Source organism: Phodopus roborovskii, unplaced genomic scaffold, assembly GCF_943737965.1.
Source record: "Phodopus roborovskii unplaced genomic scaffold, PHOROB, whole genome shotgun sequence".
NCBI lineage: Eukaryota > Metazoa > Chordata > Mammalia > Rodentia > Cricetidae > Phodopus > Phodopus roborovskii.
This window is the reverse complement of record NW_026125264.1, coordinates 2,884,013-2,909,744: the sequence shown is the minus strand read 5'-3', so window position 1 is coordinate 2,909,744 and position 25,732 is coordinate 2,884,013. Positions and strand designations below refer to the sequence as shown.

Here is a 25,732-nt window from a genome sequence, read left to right as displayed (position 1 = left end):
TATGTGGTGCAGGGGATTGAATGAAGGGGCTTTGCCATTATCACATGCAAGCCTGGTGCCCATGGAGGCCAGAAGAGTGATGGGAGGTGTCATTCTGTAAATGTTTCTCTTATTGGTTAATGGATAAAGCACTGTTGGTCAATAGGGAAGCAAGATAGGTAGGACTAGGAGAGGTGGAGGATTCTGGGAAATGTAGGACGGAATCTTGATGTGATCTCAGGAGGAGAGGATGCATTGAGTCCAGTGTTCTTGGTAAGATAAGACCATGTAGAAATACATACATTAGTAATTGTGGGTTAATAATTAAAGCAGAGCTAGCTAATAAAAAGCTCTAGACATTGGCCAATAGCGTTATAATTAATACAGTGTCTCTGTGTTATTTGGGGCTGATGCAGCAGTAGGACCAGGTTGGTAAGAAAATGTAACAAAATGGCACCCAACATGGGGCTCGAACCCACAATCCTGAGATTAAGAGTCTCATGCTCTACCAACTGAGCTAGCCAGGAGTCAGATCCTCTGGGACTGAGTCATAGATGGTTTGAGGGGACATGTGGGTAGTGGGAATTGAATCCAGGTCCTCTGGAAAAGCAGGCAGTGCTCTTAACCACCGGGCAATCTCTCCAGCTCCTAAAAATAAATATTAGAAAAAGTTGCAGCTACAGAGCCCAGACCAAGTTGTCCCTGCCTCCTTTTAAAGAGTTGCCCAGGAGCCTTCAGTCAGTGTGACTCCAATAGTGTGATGACATGTCTGGCACTGGGACTCTTGAAATTAGGGATCTGGCTAAGTCTGGTGAAAGTCAGATGTGGTGATTCAGATGTTTAATCCCAGTTCTTGAAAGACAGAGGCAGCCAGTTCCAGGCCAGCCAAGGAAACAGAGCTGGACCATATTTCAACCTCCCAAATTTTGTGGAATATTATATAGCTTTTTAAAAAAAGGATGAATATGTTCTGAATTGCAAATGCCTGGAGCTGCCAATCTATGCACAGATAGCAAAACTTCCACAGGTTATACGGAAGAAAATAGAAGGGCTACCTGTAGCAACCATTTGTAGCATTTGCCTATAATCCCAGCACTTGGGGAGAAGAAGCTACTCTAGAACAGTTTGGGCTACAGAGTGAGACACTGTCTCAAAAATAATGTAAATAAAAAATATGCCCCAAAATTTAGGATGTAGAATCAAAGCATATTTTATATGTGTGTATTTATCTATGTGAAATATATTTCTGGAAGCATATGAACAATCTGGAAAGGGGGTCTTTGAGTGGCTAGGGTAGGAAGCAGCTCCAATCCTTGGGGGGGGGGTATGGATGGGCAGCCAATGATGGCACTGACTGATAAGCCTGAAGCTGCGAGAGGGAGAGGTGGGTGGGAGGCAGGAGGCTTTGGAGGAGCCCTAGGGGAGTCAGGCAGCTCCATTCCCAAGTGATGGGATGTGCTCTAGTGAGCAGAGCAAGGTGGGAGGACACTGGGCAAAGCTGTCCTGCAGAGTCAGCAGTCACTGGCACTGTGTAAGAGCCCATGAGTCGGGATGGCTTTCAGGTCTCATTTGCATCCATGGGAGGCAGTCAAGCCTGCTCAGAAAACCATCCAGTATGGGCTTCCCTCCTCCTTCCAGCTGTAGCAACATAGAACTTGAAAGCAGTACTTCTTTGCCTTGGAATGTGGCTGGCTGGTGTGAGGGGTTCTACCTTAACCCATTTCTCGAAGACGGTCATAGGGGTTTCAGGAGCAGTGGGCAATGTCACAAGGGCCATAGTGACCCAGGTCACACATCCCTAAATCCAGAGCTGTAATCAACAAATGGCTTCTTACTGCTCTCTGGGGTTTCTTCTAGCTCCTTTCTAGAATGTTCTCATAGCAGCTAGAGAGATTTTTCAGAGCTCTAAGGATCATATGCTTCCTGACCAGGGCCAAATCCATGTCCCTCATCTCCAGTTAATCTGGTTTCTAAGCATGAGGCTGCTCAGTGCCAGACATGCTAGCTTTTCTTCAGCCCTCTTCACCCTTCAAACCTTGGCTCCCTCTAGGAGCCCATGTGTCCCAGGAGTTGTGTGGACTCTGTTCAGTGCTTGTCCTCTGAGACAGGTCTCATTATGTAGCCCAAAAAGGCCTGGAACTCTGTGCAGATCAGATTGGCTTTAAGCTCAATTGATGTGCCTCTGTTTCCCAAGGGTTGGAATCACAGTTATGTGCCACCACACAGAGCCCAGTGCTTGCTATTCATGTTTCACTAGCCCCCAAACCTGTCACTTTTTTCTTTGAGACGAGGTTTCTCTTTGTAGCTCTGGCTGTGCTGGAACTCCCAATGTAGACCAGGTTGGCCTCAAATTAGAGATCCCCGGGCCTCTGCCTCCCAAATGCTTGGATTAAAGAAGTGTGTCACTATGTCTGACTTCTGTGTCATCTTTACAGAAAAACTGGGGGTGCGGGGTGGTGGGGGATGGCGGTGGCAGTGGCACACGCCTTTAATTCCTGCATTCGGTGGATCTCCGAGTTCCAAGCCAGCCTGATCTACAGGGCAAGGTCGAGGACAGCCAGGGCTACACAGAGAAAACCTGTCTCGAAAACCAAACATCTTTTTGCTTGACTAATTTATGTGTACATGTGAGGGTGCACGGTCTTGTGCGTGGGAAGACGCTGGAGAGGGCCTCACATCCCTTGGAGCTGGGGTTCCGGGCAATTGGTGAATACTCTAAGTGGTGCTGAAATCTAAACTCTGGTCCTCAGGATTGCACAGCAAGCACTCAACCTCTGAGCCACCTCTCCAGCCTCAGATGTCCTCTTTTCTCTAGGCCATCTCTAATTCATGTGAAACTTGAGACCCACCTTAATGTCACCTCAAATCTGGTCGCTTTATTCTCTCTCAAGTCTTCCATGTCTTGACAGAAGACAGTCGCTCTCTCATGGGAGCCCTAAGCCACCAGCACCACACTTCCACACCCATCTTCTCCACTAATGTGCAAGCCTCAAAAAGGCAGGCTTGTGCTGCAGCAGGGCTCAGCAAACATTTGTCCCGTGACTGTGTGACACTTGGGCCCACTAGAAAGTCAGCTCCTGAGGGGGAGGACTGTCCTGTTCACACAGGACCAGCAGGTGCTCAGTTAGCCCCTATGCCTGTTAATGTATAGAAACAAGAACAGACTCCCTTACCCATGAGGCACAGAGCCAAGGCTGCGGTTCACAGAGTCGACACCGTTTATTACTGAACTGCACTTTCACCTTCACACAAACTATTTCAAAGAGCTGGAACAAGTGTAGGGTGAGGGAGAGGAGGGACAGGTGCCTCTCAGAAGCCAGGACCCCCAGTGGGCTTCCCCAGGCAAGGGTAGGGAGGGAGCATCAGGCTGTCAGTCTCTGGGCACCAGCTCTCCACGTGCACGCGCACAGCAAGCCAGCAGCTCCTCACACATAAATACAGACACGCTTAACAAAAATAGTATATCATCTTCACAAGGAATAAAAACTAGTCTCGAATATATACAGCAGAGAGCCCGGGGTAGCCAGAGCTGATCTGGGACCTCCAGGGATGAGACAGGCCAAGGGTGGAGCAGGAGAGAGAGAGAGGCCTGAAGGGCTCCTGGCCAGGCCACTCTGACCTTGGCAGCCCTGCTGCCCAGGCTGGGTGGGGGCAGGGCACTAAGACTGGGTAGGACAGGCCCTTGCAGCCCCCCCCCCACCTGTGCACCAGGCTCTCCTTCCTGCCCTTCCTGCCTGAGGTAGGGAAGCCCCCAGAGGCTCCCACAGCTGCTCTGTATAGCTCCCCTTCACTTCTGGGCTGAGGCCAGAGTTCCTGGACCCTGTGGCCAGCACCCAAGGCAAAGATGCCACAGGCTGATCTTGCAGGAAGTGAGGCAGCTGAAGTCATTAACAGCTCTGGGGCACCTATCTTGGGCCCAGTTGGTCCCTCAGTCATGGTCATGGGAGCCAGGGGAGGGGTGGAGAAGGGTCTAGGGTGGTGCTACAGCTTCGAGAGCCACTCTAGCTCTAAGGCTGGAGGACTTTCTGCAGCTAAGCCCCTCCTCCTGAGTGGGGCTGGCCTTTAGCCAGAAGCCTCAGGAGAACATTCAGACCAGGAGTGGGGGCTTTGGCCAGGACACAGGACATGGAGGTTGTGGTAACTGCCTCTTTATCCCAAGTAGCTTGAATTTCTAATTAGTCAAAAGGGGCTTCTCAATGGCTCTTGGGGTTAGAAGAGGTGGGAAGAAGGGGGGGCCCAGGGACACGGTGGGATGGGAAATGATCAATTCTGAGGCCACACACATCAAAACCAAGGCAATCTAGTCTCTTTCTGGGGAAAAGGGTTAGAACGCTTTCCAGCTCCCTGCCAGAAAAGCATTCCCAGGAGACTCAGGGGTTAACTGAGGGTCCCCCAAGCAGGCAGGCCCCTCTCCTCCCTCTAGCACACCCTTCCCCACTCCTGCCAGCCTCCAGGCGGCCCATTTGGGGGGGACAATCTTGTGAATCTTGAGGCCAAGTGAATTGAGATGTGGGAGGAAGGTGGCTCTCACAGAAGTGTGGTAGGTTCTAGAAAGCTAACTGCAAGGGGACTTGATCTAGGCCCAACCCTGTGATAGGGGTAGGGGCGTGAGTTGCATGTAGTGGTTCTCCTGGTAGCAATGGTGGCTAAAGAGAGAGTTGTGGTGGGGACAGGGTGGGGGGCGAGAGGTGAGTGGGTGGTCATTGTCTTGTCACTTCCGACTGAAGAGCGAGCCCAGCAGAACCACACCAGCCACAGTCATGCCCGTCAGGAACCAGCGGTTGAAGCGCTCCTGGCCTTTCCGGCTCTCAGCTGCTGCATTGTTCCCATAGAGTTCCACGAAAGTGTCCTGTAGGGACAGAGAGGGAATGGTAGACATTTTGTGAATCCTTGCCCAGAAAAAGGGCCATCTGCAAGCAATGGCCTTGGTGAATTGAAAAGCTATAGCACTAGTGCCTACTGTGGCCAGAGAAAAGGTTAAAGGCTGCCCTTCCGAACCCCAGCTGGGAAAGACCAACCTAACTTACTGCTGAGAATGCAGGTACGGAGAGTGCTTTTTGCTTTAAGAAACAACAGATAAAACCAACCAACCACTTTTAAAAAAATGGGCTGTGGTGGTGGCGCACGCCTTTAATCCCAGCACTGGGGAGGCAGAGGCAGGCAGATCTCTGTGAGTTCGAGGCCAGCCAGGGCTGTTACACAGAGAAACCCTGTCTGGAAAAACTAAAAGAAACAAATAAGCACAGATAGTTCGGTGGGAACAACAGGAGATGGGAGTGCAGGAGGGGGGGTGGGGTAGATGAGCATTATCACACAACCCTAGAGACTGCACAGAGGCCAAGAGCAATGTCAGCCTCTGGCTTATCCATTGCTAGACCACAGGAGAGGGGAGTTTCTCAGAGCAATTCTACTGGGGCACTCAGCTATAGCTGACTGGTAGGTGGGAAGAACAGAGTAGAACACTTAACACAAGCATGGGGAGACCATTCCTGTCTCCATCCCAGGGCTGTCAGTCCAGGCCCAGGAGGAGGTAAGCAACCACTCTGTACCAAGGGACATATAACTCAGTGGGACAGCCAGCACATGGAGGTCATGGCATCCAGCAGGCTGCAGCAGGCTGTCTCTTCCTCACATACATATGAGGCAGCTGGAGCTCTGGGAGGAAAGGGACCCAATTAAGGTCACCCCTACCTGGGCACTGACGGACCAGAATCCAAACTTGGTGCTTGGACCCTAGGTTAAGTGTTTGCTGTGTTCTGTAAAATGAGAGAATTGAATGTTGACTTTAGAGCCCATGCAATTGCCTCCATGGAGCTATGTCTCCATCTGGTCCCAAGTGGAGGCTCCCTGATAGGACTTCCATCCATGTCCAGGTAGCTTTGGGCTACCTGTGTGCTCACTCAGGATGCAGCCTGATTGACTTCTTATCTTCTAATATCCCTCACCACTACCACATATCCCCAGGCCATGCTTTGCTGAGATGACTGCTTAAAAACACTGACCTCCACTCTAGTAGCTCCCTTCCCCTGTACTTAGCAGGGCATCTCTGCATCCCTGGTACCTAGCAGCAGAATGGCACAAGCTTTGAGCAGACTGACCTGAAAAGACCAATATTTATGAAACTGTTGGAGAGGCAGTGAGCCATGAGCCCTTATGGCAAAATTCCCCATCCATTTAGGGAAAAGAACCGGAAGCAGCAGGCAGATGGGAAAGTCCTTTCCAACCACAATGTATCAACTCTCCATGTTCCTCACACCAGAGCAGTCCACTTTCCTTCCCACAGCTGTAGTTCAATAGAGTCTCTCTTCCCCTACTCTGGCCACATGGCCTTCTTTGTGGATCCTCCTGACCACAAACTAGAGCAGTGTCCACCCCAACCTTGTTACATGTCTTTTCCTTAGCATACTAACTTCTTTCTTCCTGCCTCTCCTCCTCCACCCCTTTTCCCAGAGACAGGAGCTGGCCTTGAATTCTCAATCCTCCTGGTTCAGCCTCTTGAGTACTGGGAACATTGAGGTTCTAGATGGCCACCCCTACCTTCTCAGCTTCTCATGACCACACAACACACTACATTTCACTGTGATTTGCCTTCTGTACTAGATCTGTCCAGTCAAGGGCTGAAACCCTGTCTTGTGCTCAGAATAGGGTCTGGCACAGAGTTGATGCTCTGTAAGCTGTCATGTGTTGCATAACAATGTTACACACACACACACACACACACACACACACCTGTAAAAATTAAAACAGAGCCTGTAAGGTTTTAGCTCTTCTAATGAGATGTTTTCCTCATGTGTTTGTGATGTTGGTGAAAACAACCTAACTGGGCTGCCAGTCACGTAACAGTGAAGCTCAGTAATGAGGCACAGCAGGTGGATCTCTATGAGTTTGAGGCCAGCCCCATCCACTTATCAGGACCACCTCTCTCAAAAAAAAAGCAAGCAAGCAAGCAAGCAAACAAACAAACAAACACACAACAACAACAAAAACAACAAAAATGAACACACAGTTCTGTGTCATGTGTAGTACTTGGCAGTAGTAATAATTTTGTTACTGTTATTTTTGAGCATTCTGCTACTTACAAGAAAAAGCCACTACACAAGGATGGGTAAGTTAGCAATCTCCAACTCCTTCTCTTTTTGCCACTTCCCTGCATTGCATCATATTCTCGTGTGACCTTCCCGAGTTTGTTAAGTACACTCTGATATTCACACAAGAAAGTGGCCTAATGACACATTTCTGAGTTCATCCCTGAGAAGTTAAGCAACACACGACTCTATACAAGGAGAACACATATACTGCACGTCTACTAAGTTCCAGACATTGTTCCATCTTCTCTTAGAGCCCTCAGAGGTAGGTGAGAGTCTCATTTCCCAGCCGAGATAAGATGCCTGAGGCTTAAGGCATGGAACACATGAACTAACAGGTAGCAGAGTCATCAGACTTCAGGGACTGCCTGGCTTCACAGGAGTGCAGGACAATGTCTGCTGGGTCCTACAGAGCATTCGGTATGGATGAGGCTCTGAGGTCCATCTTTAGCAAATCAGAGTGACTGCTATTCCAGCTTCCACCCGCTGGTAAAGGGAAACCTGTCATATTTCAGTGCCATAAGGGTTTTAGGGCAAAGGAACCATGACAGTGGAGCCGAGAGGAGCCCAGGACCGGGGCAGAAGCAGTGGCTGGTTGTGCCTTCCTGTCTTATCCATCCTGGCCAGCCTCTGTGCATCTTGGCAGAGAAGAAACCTCTTATAAAGACTGAGGGTGTAACATAGTAGAGTTTCAGGCTAGCATGCAGTAAAGCCTTGGGTCCTTGGTACCCTGCATAAAACTGGTATGGCGGTGCATCCATAACCCCAGTATGAGGGAGTCAGAGGCAAGAAGATCAGAAGTTCAGGGTCACCCTCAGATACATGGGGAATTTAAGGCCAGTCAGTTAAGTAGGCCCAGGTAAAGCATCATAAAGATGAGAGTCGTAGGCTGTGGGAAGGACAGGAGAAAAAAAGGTCACAGCTAGAGAAGTCTCAGTTATTTCAAGGGGCCAAATGTCCCACAAGGGACCAGGGACACTGGGGTGGTCACCAAATTAGAGAGCCTTCCACACTGGAACTTTCCTGAAGTAGAGGATTGCCAGCCATAGGAAATTTTTGGCTCTGGGGCTGGGCTGAAGTAAACAGGCCCTGTCCCCACAAGGGCACAAAGCGTTCACTGTCCAGGAACAGTCATTCCAGGGTGGAGGGGACACAGAGAACAAGGCACTGACCACTCCTGTCTCTGTTCCTAAGCTGCATTCTTGGCCAGGGTGATCTTGCTCAGAGCTCCTTCTCCTGGGGTGGGGGTGGGGGAGCAGGACTTTCAAGGGCGTGGATCCTGGCAATGGCTTTTGCAGAGAGCTGAGCAGAATGGGGTGTGCTGTTCCTGGGCGGGTGGGGGCTGGAGAGGCTGTGGTGTGGGTATATTTAGCCCATGGTTCACACGACACACTTGGAAACAAACATCCATTTTCTCAGCAGGCGGCTGCTCTGGGTAAATAAACAGGACTGCTGAGCTCCTGGGTCTGGAAAAGCAGAGATAAGCCCTCACTGCTTACTACATACTGGGTGGTGGACTGAAGGCATGGATGCTCCCAGGAAACCCAGGCCTGAAGGTCTGTGAGACTCTCAGCCTGGGATAGAGTTGGAATTCACTGCTGTCTTGGAGATGCACGTGGGGTTTTTAGGGTAGTTGGAGACACAATGACTAGTGACCTCTACTACAACAGTCATGGACTCCTACCTAAGCAGAATAAGGTTGGAGGGTCAACCCACAGAGAGTTTGAGCAGAGCCTAGAGCTCTTCCAACTCTCACCCAAGGAGAAGTCTAGTCTAGGACCCCTAAAGGGGTTTCCCTCCACCACTACAGGGCTTCTGATAGTCATGGCCATGCACACTGAAGGGCTTCACATGCTCTGTTCTTCATTCCTCCTCACACTTTTTCCAGCCCACGAGATCCTACTGTGACGTCCACTCTTCCCTGCTTACCTCCCCAACTCTGTAAGGCATCTCTCTCTTGTGCTCCAGGGTCTCTGTGCTCTCAATCATGTCACTAATGTCCATGAATCACCTACAATTTTTCAAGGCCAGCCCTGGAGATAGGCAGGAACACGGCTTGCAGGAAATGCTTTATGTTTTAGCACATTCTTTGCAGTAGTGAGATCACCTCCAAAGAGATACTGTGAAAAATTCTTAGATACTCCAATTATTTTTGTGGCTATCTACAGTGCAAAAAAAGTGTTTCACTATGGTATTCCAATTTCATAGGTAGCACAACAATGTTTAGAGAGATTCTTGAGGGAAAGTTTGAAAGAAAAGGGAGGTGGTGGGGTGGGAGTGGGAGGGGCTGGAGAGATGGCTCAGGGCTTATGAGCACTGGGTACTCTTCCAAGGGGCATAGGTTTGATTCCTAGCAGCCACATGATACTTCACAGTCATACATTTATAAGGTAATTCTAGTTCCAGGAGATCTGATGCTGTCTTCTGGCTTCTGTTGGTACCACATGCATGGGATATAGAAACACATTCAAGCAAACACCCATATACATAAATATTATTAAAGAAAAAGAAAGAAAGAAAACATCCAAGGAGAGAAAATTATCACAAAAAAATAGTAGGATAATTCCACAGATAATGGGGCTTTGAGGATAAGATGTAAGGGTAACTGGTGTGGGTACAGTCCTCAGGAAAGTCTTTGAGGAAGGGAGGTTTATCTTGAGGAGGTTCTCAATGATGAGCCAGTGGCAGCCTGGAAGGATTAAAATACCTTAGGTGCAAAAGAGCATGCTCCCAGGGCATTGGGTGTTGGATCCTGTGCCGAGCCCCAATTCAAAACAAAACAAAAAGGCCAGGTGGTGGTGGCCCATGCCTTTAATCCCAGCATTCAGGAGGCAGAGGCAGGTAGATCTCTGTGAGTTCAAGGCCAGCCTGGTCTACAGAGTGAGTTCCAGGACAGGCTGCTCCAAAAGCTCATAGAGAAGAGAAACCCTGTCTCGAAAAACCAAATCAAACCAAACCAACCAAACAAAAGCAAAACCAAACCAAACCACACCACACATTCCACCAGAGGTTCATAAGGTACAAAGACCATGGTGGCGGGATAGAGGAGAAGGGGAGCCCCTATCTATGCGTTGGTCTCCCCTATCAGTATAGCAGGACAAACCCAAGCCAGACCTGAAAGCGACTTAAGGACAGGCCTCTGCCTAGAGGCAGCTAAATGAATGAGTCAGCTCCTTCTACAACCAACACCACCACCCAACAAGTTAAGGTGACATGATGTCTGGAGGGAAGGGGCTCACCAAAGGCTGAGTACAGTCCCTGTCTAAATGAGATCTGTCTTCCCTTTCTTCTCTTTCACTTGTATCCATGCTTCTTCCCCAAGTGTGATTATGAGCCAGTTACCCAATCTCTCTGGTCTTCACAGTCCTCATTTGTTAAATAAATAGCAAGTGTCTTACCACTGACCTAGATAGCTTTAGCCTCTTTTCACTGTCTGTTTAGAGATGGGGGGGGGGGTCTCAGTATATTGTCCAAGTTGGCCTTAAACCTTATCTGCAGCACAGGCTGGCCAGGAGCTTGAGATATCCCTGCCTTAGTCTTCCACACAGCTGGAATTACAGACCTGTGCCCCTTTTTGGATATGTGCCAGGCTGAGCTAAAGCACTTTACATCCAGTAAGCCAGGCTTCCTAACCCATTTATGCTCCCATTTACTTGAAAGATGAGTCTTTGTCCTGCCTTCCCCACCTGTTATCTCTACAGCCTGGCTCTGCATCTGGAATATAGTAAGTGCTATAAAGGATAAATGAACGAGTACTTCTGTTTGAGGTTCATGCATTTCTTAATAACCCTGTTTTGTGAATGTTAAGGTGGAGGATTTAGGTCACTCAAGATCCCTATCTAAGCAGGAATGGGTCTGGAACGCTTATCCATTCTGGTGTCCCATCCTGCCATCTCAGTGTCTGTACATCTACTCCCAAGAAAGCCCTGGCAGTGGGAGCAGCCGGCAGTTTCTCCACACCCACCTTACAGGGTGCTCTGCTTTGTCCTATCTCCTGGTCAGCTCATCAGCTGGATCCTCATATTGTCACTTGGTACTACTGTTGCCTTCCTGAGGCCCACAGATCTGTAGCAACAGTAGGCTGGGCTCTTCTGCTCAATTTCCAAAGACCAAGCCTGCTCCTGCTCTGATAATGGGTCACGCTTGTGCATCTCTGTGAAGGAAGGAGGTCTGCATTCTGAGCTCAAGTACATTGTAGCTCAGAGCCATTAAGAGTCCTTATCAAGTGGGCAAAGCAGTTTAAGCCCAATGTGTCAGGAAGCAAATCCCACATTCTAAGCCAGGGCCAGGCCCTGGGTCCTTTAGAGAGAGTAAGGTGGTCTAAAGCCATCAGCCAAATGAACGAGTCCTACCCAGCCAGTTGAGAGGTGCCCCAGGGAAAGGATGTGACGAAAACCAGGGAAAGTGAAACACTTCCATCCCACAGGCTTCGGGGGAGGAACAAGCAAGCTCCTGTGCCAGACGGTGCTTCCTTCCTCCTAGGGACTCTGGAAAGCCACCAGGCCTGTGCCCACTGCTTCCTTCCTGTTCAGTTATTTCAGGAAAGATGTGGGTGGAGAAGAGGAAGGGGCTCCTAGAAGTGGCCCTGTGCCAGAATCAGTGGCAGTCTGCCTTCCCCTGGCCTTGGCATGGCCCTGTATGGAAAAGTTGTGAGTCACACGCAGAGTTACCTTCTGCTCCTAGCCTCAGTTTCTCCCAGAGAGAAGCTGATAAAATGCCAGCTGAGTAGACAAACAAGGCCTTGTTAGGAGATCCCTGGGAGGCATCGGGCAGGGTGGGGGAGGGGTGGGACAGACACATGCAGAGGCCTTATCTCTCTCTTGGCAGTAGTGAGGCTTGTGGCTGGAATCCACTTCCCTTGGCTTTCCTGGGGGAGCTGTTGACCTGTGTGATGTGAGAGGAATGAGCTCTCTTCTGCTCTGGAGAAGAGTGGGCATCCTGGACAGGCAGCTCATGGGGGTAGGGTGGGAGCAGAGGCAGCTAGCTCTGGAGTGCTGGGCAGTGTTGAGATCAGGGGGTACAGATGCTCAGTGAAGTAAGTTCATCTTTTGAGGATTTCCTGGCTGAGGGTCTAGGCCATGTGAACTTCGGGAATCTTTGGGGACATTTTCACATCTTCCTCTGCTGGTCATCTGTCAGCCTCTCCCCTCCTTCCCCTTCCCCCAACATTAGTTCTAAGAAGCGAAGCCTGACAGATGTGCTCATTTCTCAGAACAGGAAGCAACTGTGCAGGGAGGAGATAACACCTCACTGGGGAATCGAGAAGTATCTGGCCAGCAAGCGAGCCCTTCTACTGCCTAGCTTTGAAAGAGGCCACTCAGCTGGGCACCAGATCATCACAGGCACTGTCTGGGGCAGACCTGCTCAATGGAGTTTGCAACCACCTGCTCCCAGAGGACAGGTGACATGACAACCAGTATTCATTAGACCAGTGCCTTGTGTGTAAGAAATCACCTAGTCCTCACAATAGCCAAAAGGAGTGCGGGGCATGTTGTAAACCCAGCACTCAAAGGAGGCTGAGTCAGGACTGCCACGAGTTTGAGGACAGCATGGTCTACATAGTGAGCTCCAGGCCAGCCAGGACTACATATGACATGCTAAAAAAGAGTAACAACAATAAAACCAAACAGATCCTGACGAATAAGTGTTTTTCCTATCCTTCATGTCATAGACAAGGACAGATAGGAGTAAAGAAGCATGGTCTCCCCAAGGTCATATCACACATCTATGGTAAAGCTGAATCCTAGCAGCCTGTTTCTATCTAGAGTCCAGCAATTCACTGCTCTGGGCAGGCAACGTGCTCGGCGAAGCCTCTTTTCACTCCAACCCTCTCATTTCAAGCATGGTGCCTTCCTAGTACTCTCAAGTAGAAGATAACTGCTCACTATTCTCCCAGTGTCCAGGGTCAGGCCACTCACACACACACAAGTACATGTGCGCATGCTTACATGTATGTGCCTGCTAAGGCTAGAAAAAGGTGTTAAATCCTCTGGGCTTGGAGTGACAGGTGCTCTGAGCTGCCCCATATGGGTACTGAGAACAGAACACCGGTCCAAGAGTAGTTAAGCAACCACTCCAGCCTAAGAGTAACTTTCTAACATTACTAGCCACCTTCACATGAGATCCCCTAACACTAGCTACTCGCTGATGGAGTTAAGGAGGATGGAATACCATGGTCACAGTTTACCCTATGTAGATGGTGTATATCAATAGGAGTTTATAGCCATTCCACGGCAGATTCCTTTCTGTATAGAGCCCTTTACACATGGGCAGCCCCACTGGAAAACTATTCTTTTAGAGAGCAAATGTTTCTGCTATTCAAGGCTGGCCTTGGATCTGTTCTCATCTTTGCTGTTCTAGCTGCCAAGGAAGGTTAACTGTGATCAGAAACAGCACTGCCAGTCTCCTTTGGCTGATTTAGTTCCCACCAAGCTGGACTGTCAGAGCACAGAATACACAGGCAGCCAGTAAGTCTGGCAAGTAGAAGTAGACTAAGATGTTTAGTTTTGGGCCTTATTCATGAAATGGGATTAAAAAGTGACCTCAATTCAGATCACTCATTCATCATAACACAGCAAATCATGACACAAGGTGACCACTGAGGAAATGTTAGGTATATCTATTATGCTTACTACTACTAGCCAAGGAAGTTTGAGTCTGGGTCTTCCCATCACCTGCAAGGGCCAGTGGGGTTTCCTCAGCCTCAACTAGGGTCAGGCTGCTTCGCTTCTCTGCTCACATGCCACATTTTGCTCTGCCTCAAGTTATTTGGCATGCTGGTCTCTTGGCCCAGCTTCCTCCTACCCTTTTTAGGCTCACAGAGCATATCTTCAAGGAAGCCATCTATTTACTTTCTCCATTTATCCATGAGTTCTGGTTTCTGGGCCTAGGCTTGTGCTTGGCCCAGAGACGGTACTGAAAATAATCAAAGTCAGCTGTCTCACTCTTCATCCCTATCTTTCTGGGCAATACTATAAGGCGGCCTTGCAATATCAAGCAACTAGGCAGGAACCTGGCATTCTCCAGACACCAAGTCCTCAGAGGCTCATGGAGAAGGATAGGAAGCTTATGGGAAAGTACTAGAAAAGACATCTCCTGTGAGCATACACCTTTAGTTTAAGCACTAGAAGCAGGTATCACCGAACTGGAGATCAGCCTGGTCTACACAGCGAGTTCCAGGTTAGCCAAGACTACATAGTAAGACCTTGTCTCAAAACAAATAATCAAGCAAAGAAACAATTACCTTCTATGGGCAGTGAGATGGTTCAGCAGGTAAAGGTGCTTGCTGCCCAAATCTGACAACATAGAGAACCAACTTCCATTTATGTGCCATGGCACATATGCTCCACCAAATAAATAAATGGAGCCAGGCGGTGGTGGCACACACCTTTAATCCCAGTACTTGGGAGACAAAAGCAGCCAGATCTCTGTGATTCTGAGATCAGCCTGGTCTACAGAGTGAGTCTCAGGACAGCCAGGGCTATTACACAGAGAAACCCTGTCTTGAAAAACCAAACAAAAACAAACAAACAAAACAATAAATAAATGTAATAATAAAAAGATGTCTTCTGCAATGTGCTGGGAGAAAAAGGGTCCTAAGCAGCCTCTCCTGCCTCCTTCCCCACAATCATCCCCAATGCCCAGTCTCTGTCCTGGGGGTGCTTATCCTGGCTGCTGCGGAAGAACAACACTGGGCACTGACTGGCTTTTCTTCCCAGCTTCATTGCTAGTTTGTTTGCATTGAGTCCATTCCCGTGTCTGGTGTTTCCCTATCTATATAAAGTGAAGGAGAGGCTGGAGAGATGGCAGTTAAGAGCACTTGTTGCTCCTAAAGAAGACCTGGGCTCAGTTTCCCAGCACCTACATGGTGGCTCACAGTAATCCATAATTCCAGTTCCAGGGAGCCGACTCTGACGTTCTCCTCTGACCCCCAAGGGCATCAGACACACAAGGAGCACAGACATATAAAGCAGGCAAAACACTCACACACATAAAATAAATAAACCTAAAACAAACCAAGTGAAGGCAATCATATCACAGGGATTCTGTGAGGGCTACTGCAAAGAGGAAGAGGGGAAGATAGTAACTCACTCGGGCAACTGAGCACTACTTGGGCCCTTTCAGGGACATTGTGAGAAGCAACATTCTGGGATGATGTGTGGCTGCAAAAGGGTCTGTCCCTCCTCTACCTCAGAGCCCAGTGGCTCTGCTCCCTATCCTGAGGAATTCCGGGAAAGAGAACAGTGACACATATATGACCCAGGGCAAGTTCCCAAGTAGTCAGACCTTGCTCAAACACTGTAGCCTCAACCTTTTCACCCCAGCACTGCCTCCAACTAGTCCAGACAAGTCCTGGGTATTTTCAGCTACCTTTATCTGATCAGAAATGTTTGGAATTCTACTGACTGAATGCAACCGATTTAGAGGATTCTGCAATGGGTACAAATCTCTAGAATGCCCTTCCCTCCTGTGTTCTCTTCTCTTTGTTACATATGAATGTATCCCATCCTTCAAGAAACTGAAACCTTAGAGGTCCTTGTGGGCCACATGTAATATAATCCAGGTTCATCAGCCCCTCATTACACAGAGCTATAGGGTACCTATGACAGGGAACTTGAGCCACAGACATTCAGGGAAGGGCTGTTTTAGCAACTGATAAACTATACACCACCTCTATGAAGTTCAAGAGTAGCTAACTATCCGGTAAGACATATGGACTGCTCAAAAATCTTAGTGTTGCTGGACAGTGGTGACACACCACCTTTTTAATCCCAGCATATAGGAGGCAGAGGCAGGCAGATCTTTGTGAAGCCAGCCTGATCTACAGAGCTAGTTCCAGGGCAGCCAGGATAGAGAGACCATGTATTGAAAAACTATAAACTTAAAAAAGCAAAAAGCAAAACAAAACCAAAAAATCCATCTAGATCAATTTCTGTCTCAACAGATGGACACTTAGATCCAGGGACATCCCCAAAGACCACCAGACAGAAGTCAAAGCCTGGTCTCAGGTCTCCTGACTTCTGGGGCAAAGACTCTGCTGAGTTGGGTGTTCTAGTATGCAAGAACAGCTGTACTCACTCCTCAGGCATGATAACAGAATTAAATGGTCTATAGTATATACCCAATAAATGCTTTGACTTCAATTAAAGATGAGTGGCACTTCTCATAGAGTCTGTTTTAGCTTTATTTATAACAGCTAGTAAGTACCCCGCTGCTCTGCAAAATCTTGTTATATAGCCCAGGCTAGTGTTGAACTGGCCTTGAACTCCAGTGATGCTATTCCCTCCGCCTCAAGTGCTCAAAATACAAGCTGGTACCACCACAAGCTTTTAAGTCCTGCTACCCTTTCCCACATCTGATACTCTTAGGTTCTAGAAGTTGGAGATGACTTCCAGACAGGGATGCAATATGACCTCTGGTTCCCTGAGCATCTGAAGAGACAGTAAAGGAAGGGCATAATGATTGTGTTCTGTTCCAACTCACCTACGCACCACCCATGGTGAACATTTACAGAGGCTCTTTGCAAGCCAGGCTGCCTCTTTGCAAACCAGTTTGAGGAGGGTACAGACAAGCTGCCCTGTATCTCTAGGCCTTCATTTATTCAATCTGTATTGTATTAGGTGTTGAGCATGGATGAGTTGGGGACAAAGCAGCACTTAAATCAGTTGAAAAAAATTCTAGCTGTATAGATTTATATCCTAGTGGGAAATGCAGTGGACTCCAGACCTTCATGTCACCCTGAATTCTCTCTAGCACTCACAACTTGGCATGTTCCAGGAGATTGACAAAAGAAGTCTTTTAGCCTGCATGCCATGTGTATGCACTATGCACTATGCATGTGCCTGGTGCCCACAAAAGCCAGAAAACGAAGTTGATTCCCTGGTACTAGAGTTACAGACAGTTGTGAGCCCCCATGTTGGTGCTAGGAGTTGAACTCAGGTCCTCTGGAAGAACATCTGTGCTCTTAACTGCTGCTGACCCATCTTTCCAGGCCCCTGGCCTAAAGTCTTGACGCAACAGTTTCCTGGGCTCTCTCAGAGTCCTTTTCCCAAACAGCAGCAAGAAGAACCCAGAGTGCAGGGTTCTATCTGCTCACAGCTCCCTTAACCTGCCCACTATCCAGAGGATTAAGATAGAGCAGGGTCACCCAGCATGCTTCACCCCTTTGCAGGGGCTCCCACTTTTTCTCTGCTCTAGGGTCTTGGCGTTTCTCATGTTCTTCCTTAAATATGCTACACCTTATAGCCAGGGGATTTCTGCACTTGTTTCTTCTGTCTGTAATGCTCTGTTCAAACTGTTTCATAGTCTACTCTCTCCAGCTATGGAAAGCTCTGCTTACTGTCCCTACCCCAGAGCCTTTCCTAAGTAACCTTTAAGACAATGCCAATGGCTGTCCAAGCCCCCAACCATTCTCTTTGTCCTTTTGACCTGTAAAGCTCAAGCAGAAAGGCTTTCCCAGTAGGTGGAATGGTGCTTAGTAGACCTTAGTATTAGGTAAATTAATAAGTGAAATAAAAAGATAACTTATCACTATTCTAAAATAAAAATCAGTCACCACAGATGGAAAATATAAAACAAAAACATTGATTATTAAAGCAAAAAACTGTTCATTTGCATGTCACCTCTAAGTTGTCCAAAGGATTGCATATGAATTTTGGTGCAACACTTTTTCAGAGGAGACAACCGAGTCTGGGGCCAGTCAAAGTCCACTGGGCTGGAGCCCTGAGTTTCCTCTGCTTAAGTCTAACATATATTCACTGAAAAGATGCTGCATGGGCTTTAAGATAACTAGAGGTGTCAGGCATGGTGAGTTCCAGGACAGCCAGGCCCACACAGAGAGACCTGTCTCAAACAAACAAACAAACAAACAACCTAGAGGTAATATACAAAGGGCAGCCTGGGGCCAAGCTTTGCCCCTAGAGAATAGCTAAAGAAAGAAGTAAAGTCTCAGGGAAGGTGTGGCTAGGCTAGGCAGCAGAGCCTGCTTCAGACTAGAAAAGCCCTCCCTGTGCCAGGCACAGAGCTGGCAGTTCTGTAGAGAACAAAGGCCAGAGTGTGCCAGGCTTGAGGGGCCTAGTGGGGCAGCATCGTGGGGGACGGGCACGCACAAACGTGTAGGTGAGGTCCATGGAGATCAGACAGCTGAGGGCAGAAATGAAAACAGGCTGGGTCCCAAAGGGCAGCAGCTTCAGCTCTGTAAACACCAGACAAGTGGAGGGTTCAGGTGCAGGTCTGGGGATAGGGCTGAACTCAGCAGGAGGATGGGACCTCCTCAGTCTCCTCCATCAGTGACAATGACACTGATGAACAGAAGCCACAGACATGCCTGGGCAGAGCCATCTTCTCAGTCCCCACATTCCAGATGGACTTTCCCACCCTGGGCTTGATCCTGCCAGCTCCACCCACAACCCTTGAAGATCCTATCCTTGTTTAGAGGAGGGCATCCTTTCCCTGCCCCATGGGTCTCTGTGAACATGACTGCAGGTGCAGGAGCAAAGTCGGAGTTGCTGTAACTGCCAGGCCAGCAGTGCCTGACCTACATCTCCATGCTTGGTTGCATGAAAAGAAAATACCAGGGCTTTCCGTTAGTGCTCACTAGATGCAGCTGGTTCAGGGAAGAAGCCTGAGCTTTCTGAAAGCCTGTTAAGAGTAGGGCAGGATGGCTTTGGGGGTCTCTGAAGATTTCAGAGATTAGAATCTTCCTTCTACTAAGGCCCTCCACTAAAGCTTACTTCTTTTTCTACTATATTACCCTTATTAGGAAAACTAACATGGGCATTCCCACCCCCTTCCAATAGTTCAATGATTCATTTGGAAAAAAGTTCCCAAACTAAACAGTTGATTTTCTTACAAACCACTGGCATTTGGTAGGCTTTGGCTTTTCCACAGGAAAAAATAACAAACAAAAAATCCAATGGGGGGGGCACCCACATTTGAAAGTTCTGGCCAAGAATGGTAGGGTACACCTGTAACTCTAGCATTTGGGAGGTGGAGGCAGGAGACCAGAAGCTGAGGGTTATTTTCAGCTACATAGCAAATTAGAAGCCAACCTGGGCTGTCGAAGACTCTGCCTATGCCTAGAAAAAACAAAAAACAAACAAAAAAACCAAACCCAAACAACAATAACAAAAAACCTGCCAAAGTTTGGTTTGTGGAAAGGACCTGGTCAGGAGACATGGGTTTCCTCTTGTTCTAGCATGGTGCTCCCTGGACACAGGTATCTCAATTGAGTGGGCTTTGCTTACCTCAGTACATGACAGATGAGCTTAAGAGCTCTCACTGTGGTTCTAAAGCCCTATGACCCATTTGAAAATTTTGCTATCCTCAAGGAATTTAACGAAAGGGACTGAGTTTTTTTTTTTTAATTCTATCTGGAGCCAATGAACTCATGAATCTTAGAGAAGAAGCCACTACTACCACTTTACTAAGCCAGTATAATTCCTAACTGCCTTCTAAATACTTATCCTCACATGCATGGGTTAAATGTAGCTCTCTCCTCATCACAGACACTGCTATTTGCAGAAGATGTGAGACCATTAAAGAAGCCAAAGCTGGTCAAAATGTGGAGAACTACTGACCATTAGGTGCTGGCCACAACTGATACAACACAACCCCCACATCCAAGGGTTAGAGAATGCTGTAAAAGAGGGTGCAAACAAAAGATTTTAAGAGCCAGAGGACCAAGAAGTCTGCCTCAAGAGTGTGTCACCTAGAAATGACAGACAGGGAAGCTACACTCATGATACCTCAACAATATGGCTGCCTAAATAAGACCTGAATAATGAGACCATCAATGGACATACTAACATAGAAGGGGGAAGTCCAACTCTAGACAAAGAACCATGGGAAACCAATGCGGGGAGAATTACTCTCCCCCTGGGAATTGTTCCCTACTTGGTTATCTAGTACCATGTGGACAGCTCTGAAATCATATACATACGAGCTACACTAAATGGATTTCACCCATTGTACTTATATTTTAAGAATATATATTATGTAATATGTAACAATAAAGAAAAAGAGGCCATTAATTTGCAAGGGAAGGGGGGGTATGAGAGGGGTTGGTAGGAGAGGGAGGAGAAAAATGATGTAATTATATTTTAATTAAAAAAGTGGGGGGGGGAGAGAGGCCCTGTGGTTAAGAGCATTTGCTGCTCTTATGGAAGACCTGGGTTTGCTTTCCAGCACCCATACTCTTCTGACCTCCACAGGCTCCTGTGTGCAAATGGTGTACACACATACACACACATAAATAAAACAATTTCTGAAAAAGTTATAATAGAAATTCAACATTGAAAAAATTTTTGTGTGAGTATGACTGTGTTTGGGAGTCAGAGGACAATCTTGTAGAGTCAATTCTCTTTCCACCTTTATGTGGGCACCAAGTAAAGTTCAGGTTGTAATCACCTGCATGGCAAAGTGCCTTCCCCTAATGAACCATCTTGCTGGTGAAAAGTAATGTTGAATCCCAGCAGTGTCTTCTATTTTGTGGTATTGAATACTAAATGCTAGGCCTCCCTGAGGCTGTATCTCAGCTCCCAGCACTGGCATATATTTAGTTACTGAGTGACCCTGGAAGTCCCTTCACCACTAGTGGCACCTATGGGGGATGAAGTCCTCAGTCAATGTATTGTTGACATTTGGAGCACGGCCCTGTCATGGGCCCCAAGCCTTCTCTTAGTCTATGTGCAGAAAATATTGACCACCGCTTTGTCTACTGGTGTTTACATTCTGAGACAGCTCCCCTATAGAGATTAAATAAACCTGCCTCCTTGTTCAGCTGTATACAAATAGACACGGCTCAGAAGTTTAAAACAAACACTGAACTTCTGGGTAGCTTCTGGTACAACTCCATCACAGCCCCATCACCCTACGCCAGCTTTTCTTAGGTATGTCTGCCTTTTATTCATTCCCTCATCACCCCAGTAATGGTCTAGTTCAAAGCTGTGCAGATTCTGGCAGGCATCAGACTTTCTTCATTTACAAACCAAAGTGCTGAAAGAACATTGAAAAAGTCCTTTAAGAAGCCCTTAGCACCCGCCTTACACTATCCACCCATGAGCATATCACGGGCTCCTCAATGTTTTTGCCTATGTGGGCTTCTCCTGGGAACTCCATAGATCCTAGCTGCACATTCATGTGGACAGTTACTCTTTCAAAGCCCAATTCCTCATCAGTATGAGACCCCATGGCCAACTGTTATTCCTCCTGATAGTACAGGGCATACTTTAAAGAGTATCATGGGTATTGGTCAGGTGTGGTGGCAGTACACATTTAATCCTAGCAATCATGAGGCAGAGGCAGAGGCAGGGTGGTGGTGGTGGTGGTGCACGCCTTTAAACCCAATACTTGGGAGGCAGAAGCAGGTGAATCTCAGTGAGTTCCAGGCCAGCCTGGTTTACAGAGAGAATTCTAGGGCAGCTGGGGCTACACAGAGAAACCCTGTCTTGAAAAACAAACAAACAAACAAACAAACAAACAAACAGAGAGCCAGAGGCAGGAGGATCTCTGAGTTTGAAGCCAGCCTTGTCTACATAGTGAGTTACAGGCTAGGCAAAGCTATATAGTTAAGGCTGGTGGCCCATGTCTTTAATTACAGCACTTGAGAGGCAGAGACAGAAGGATATCTGTTGAGTTTGAGGCCACCTTGATCTACATAATAAATTCAGGCCAGCCAAAGCTACAAAGTCAGAGATCTTATTAACTAACTCCCCACCCACCAAGAAAAGAAATTAAAAGTGGATGTGTTATATATTAGGATTAACCCGGGTTTAATCTTAGCTCTCCACCACTTAACTAGCTGGGCCAGTAACCCTGGCACTCTAATCCTTCTGATTTGCACACTTGGCTCTGTTGAGGTCTGATTGTGGTGGGCATGCAGCAAGTTGTGGTGGCTATGCAAGTTTTACTCAACACATGAAAATGTGATTTTGTTGTATCCCTGGTACTACAAGACAGTAATAAATGTGCAGTACCAACCTCTGGGCAGGATGGGTGTGCTGAGGAAAAGATGCTGTAACTGGAGCTGCAGACTAGGCTGGAAACACCTAAAAAAAAAATCAGCTCTGGGAGCTGGAAGTGACTACTGGTTAAGAGTGCCTGCTGCTCCTCTAGAGGACTTGAACTTTGTTGCCAGCCATTTTCATCATAAAACAATGGTTTTATGAGACTGGGTCTTTCTGGGCAGCTTTACCTGTTTTGGAATTCCCTCTGTGAACCAAATGGGCCTCCAGCTCAGAGATCCACCTGCCTCTGCCTCCTGAGTGTTGAGATTAAAGGCATGTGCCACCACTGCCTGGCTGCTTACAAGCATCTAAAACTCTCTCCAGGGAATCTGATGCCATCTTCTGGCCTCCATGGGCACCTGAACATACAGGTGGAATACATTCAGACACATATACAAAAATAATTTAAAAGTCACTTTTTAAAGATATAATTATTATTTAGCAGTGTTTCAAGATGGGATTTCTTTGTGCAGCCCGGGCTTTCCTGGAGCTAGCTCCATAGACCAGGCTGCAGAGATCCATTTTGCTCTGATTCCCAAGTGCTGGATTTAAAGGTGTGTGTCAACAATTCTACATGTTATGACTTATTCACTATAGCCACATTATATTCATAGGTGGTCTAAGAAACATATAGGGTTGTTAGCCGAGTATTATAATCATAGAGGGTGATGGGGAATGCCAAGCATGAAACTGCACACCTGTAATCCTAGTACTCTGCAGGTGGAGACTGGCATCACCTGAGCTCAGTAGTTTGAGGTCAGCCTGGATAACACAGCAAGGCTCCCATCTCAAATCAAAACAATACAGAAATTAATAGCAGTATTGGCCTATAAATGTTAACCATTTTTTCCCCATTTGTACAGGGGTAACACAGTATTAAATAAAACCTTATCTAGATGGGTTTGGTTGCAGAAGTTAAAAGTATTCTCTAAGTAACAAAAACAAAACAGAATGACAAAAATAAATCCATCACTGAGGTTCCACAACTATTAATTCAGTGCCAACCTGATGCCATCTGTTCTTCAACCACTCTCTACCCTTGTAGTAATATGAAACAAATCCCAGATGCAGTTCAGTATGTTTTTAATAAGCAAGGAACACTCAGGACAAATTTTTTATTTAAAATTTGAACCCTTCTCCCAACAAAAATATTGGAAAGGCTCTAAATGTGATCAAAACTCTTTTCCAGAGAGGATAGCTTTGTTCAGTATGAGAATGCAGTATATGTAATAAGTTCTAAGTATGACTCGTGTCATAAATGATTTAGATTTTTAGCCAGTTAACAGTCACTGAAATAAATGTATTCCACCAACAAAAGCACTAAAGTAATAAAAGAGTTAGTTGCAGATTTGTTAAGGACTTAAATGCAGGGGGGGAAAAGCTTTGAAACCCTTAGATGAGGGCTATCGAGGGGGCTAGAGGGGTAAAGGCACTTTGGGTCAAGCTTGAGGATCTGAGTTAGGACCTGTATGGTGAAAAGAAAAAACAAATTCCTGAAAATTGTCCTCTGAACACACACACACACACACACACACACACACACACACACACACACTATAGACAATGCCTTAGGGATCACAGGAAAGGGAGAGAGACCCTATTAAGATATAAATGTTATAAATTACAAAGGCTTCAATTTCATTAAAAGGCTGTGTGGTTAGTCGGGCAATGGTGGCACATGCCTTTAATCCCAGCACTCAGGAGGCAGAGGCAGAGGCAGAAAGATCTTTCCCAGTTCCAGGACAGCCAGGTCTTGAAAAACCAAAAGGGAGGAAAAAGAAAGAGGAGGATAAGGAGGAGAAGAAAGACCTCATAGAGAAAAAAGAGAAATCAGAAACTGAAAATTATAACATGAATAGACAAAATACTAACATTCAGGATAATATAAGGAACTCTATGATTCCTCAGGAAGAAGCCAACTCAGTGGAAGTAGGCAAAGACTTCACAGGTATTTTACCAAGAAACATGAATGGCTGGACAGAGAAGAAACCTCTTTGCCCTACTTGTAATCTGAAGAATGCAAATACCATCTCATACCCAACAAATCCATAAAATTTAAAAGTGTGACCAGATCAAGATTAGTGAAGATAAGCATGGTGTAAACTCAGGAGAACAATCCAACATTACCTTCCCATCAAGGATTCCATATCATTCCTGAGTATACACTCTGAAAATGAGGTCCAAAGACCTGCAGTAGCAGCATTTGAGTTTGTCAGCTACTCAGGGCTTCAAATCAGACTTGCACAATCAAACTCTGAGGAGGAGCCTAGAATCCTGTGGCTTATGCAAACCCTCCAGGTGATTCTGATGGGTTAAAGTCTGGGAACTGCTGCCCTGGAGAAACTTTTGAATGTGTACTAATATAAGTGCAGGACACACACATGCGTATGCTCACAACAATATTGTTTGAAATAGTGAAAACAAGGAACTCAACACCTCAAATAACTACTAACAGAACACTGGACACATACCTTAAGACCTAACCATACAAAAGGAGATGAAAAGTGAGGATGTTGAGCTGGGAAAGTTGCTATGTCTGTAGGATTCCAGCACTGAGGGGGCTGAGGAAAGAGGAATGTCATGAATTTGGGGCCAGTTTGGACTAAAAAGACCTTGTTCCTTAAAAAATTCTTTTAAAAATAAAACAACAAACTTCCCAAAAGAAAAAACGGATAAACTACAGCTCTACATATAACATGGATGGATCTCAATGCTGAATGAAAACAGCAAACTACATGGGGACACACAAATCTAAACAAGGCTTAAAGGCATGCAGAAGGAGTCTACACTATTTGGGGATATATACTTAAGTTCAGGAACCGACACTCTAAAATGCTTTGCTGGAGCATGATGATTACCTCAAACTGAGGAGGGCATTTGGGGAGGAACAGAAAAGAGTACAGGGAAATGTTCTACCTTCCCTCATAACCTAAAGGCAGATCCAGAAAAAGAGAAGACTGTCAGTCACGAACCTGCTCCCAACCCTCTGGCAATCTCACAACCAGGAAAAACCGAACTAAGAAGAGCTGGCCACAACACAGCCCAGACACATTGCATCACAGGCTCCTCCCTTTTCTTCCATGGGAACCTCCAGTGCCCACATCCCACATCGCTCCTTCTCTAGCTCTCACTGGGTATTGAGTATTCATTTTCTTTCATGCTGTGCATGCGCCTGTACATGCAATGAACTTGTAAAAGTCATAAACTATCTCACCTGTTAGTCCATCCACTGTGATTTATCTCACAGACTCAATTATAGGACCCCCACAGGATAGCGGGAGCTTTTTCCTTTCCCTAGATAGCCATGCAAAACAAAGCCTCCCAAAATCCCAGGCGAGTAAGCACTGAGTGACTGACTGGGAAAGAGTACAGAGGACTCTATGGTACTACTGAATGTTAGAATTTGCTTTTCACATTTATTTAGTGTGTGAGTGCGCGCCTGTACGTGTGCGTATACATACACAAGTTCAAGAGTTCGTGGAGAATAAAATGCAGGAGCCAGTCCTCTCTTCCACCATGTGGTTTCCAGAGAGGGTGAACTCAGGTTGTTAGGTGTTATCTGAGACATCTCATCAGCCTGTATTCTCTCTTTCTGCTTTTTAGAGAGAGGGTCTCATTATGTAGCTCCGGATGTCCTGACACTACCTATTCTGATTCTCTGTT

General features: G+C 46.9%; 1 protein-coding gene and 1 non-coding gene across 8 annotated transcripts in view; both read right to left on the bottom strand.

The window, feature by feature from the left end:
- Positions 1-433: 433 nt before the first annotated feature.
- Trnak-cuu (transfer RNA lysine (anticodon CUU)) lies at positions 434-506 on the bottom strand. The gene has a single exon. It is a non-coding gene; the product is annotated as a tRNA-Lys (tRNA).
- A 2,673-nt stretch (positions 507-3,179) lies between these two features.
- Bcl2l1 (BCL2 like 1) overlaps positions 3,180-25,732 on the bottom strand; it is a 50,741-nt gene continuing 28,188 nt past the window's right edge. For 6 of the 7 annotated variants that reach the window (XM_051193398.1, XM_051193390.1, XM_051193408.1 and 3 more), the window contains exon 3: positions 3,180-4,828. In XM_051193398.1, coding sequence (XP_051049355.1) covers positions 4,691-4,828 — 138 coding nt within the window. In that variant the 3' untranslated portion in view covers positions 3,180-4,690. Of the gene's footprint in view, positions 4,829-11,872; positions 11,949-25,732 lie in introns of all 7 variants that reach the window. The other variant, XM_051193434.1, reaches the window with a different exon arrangement.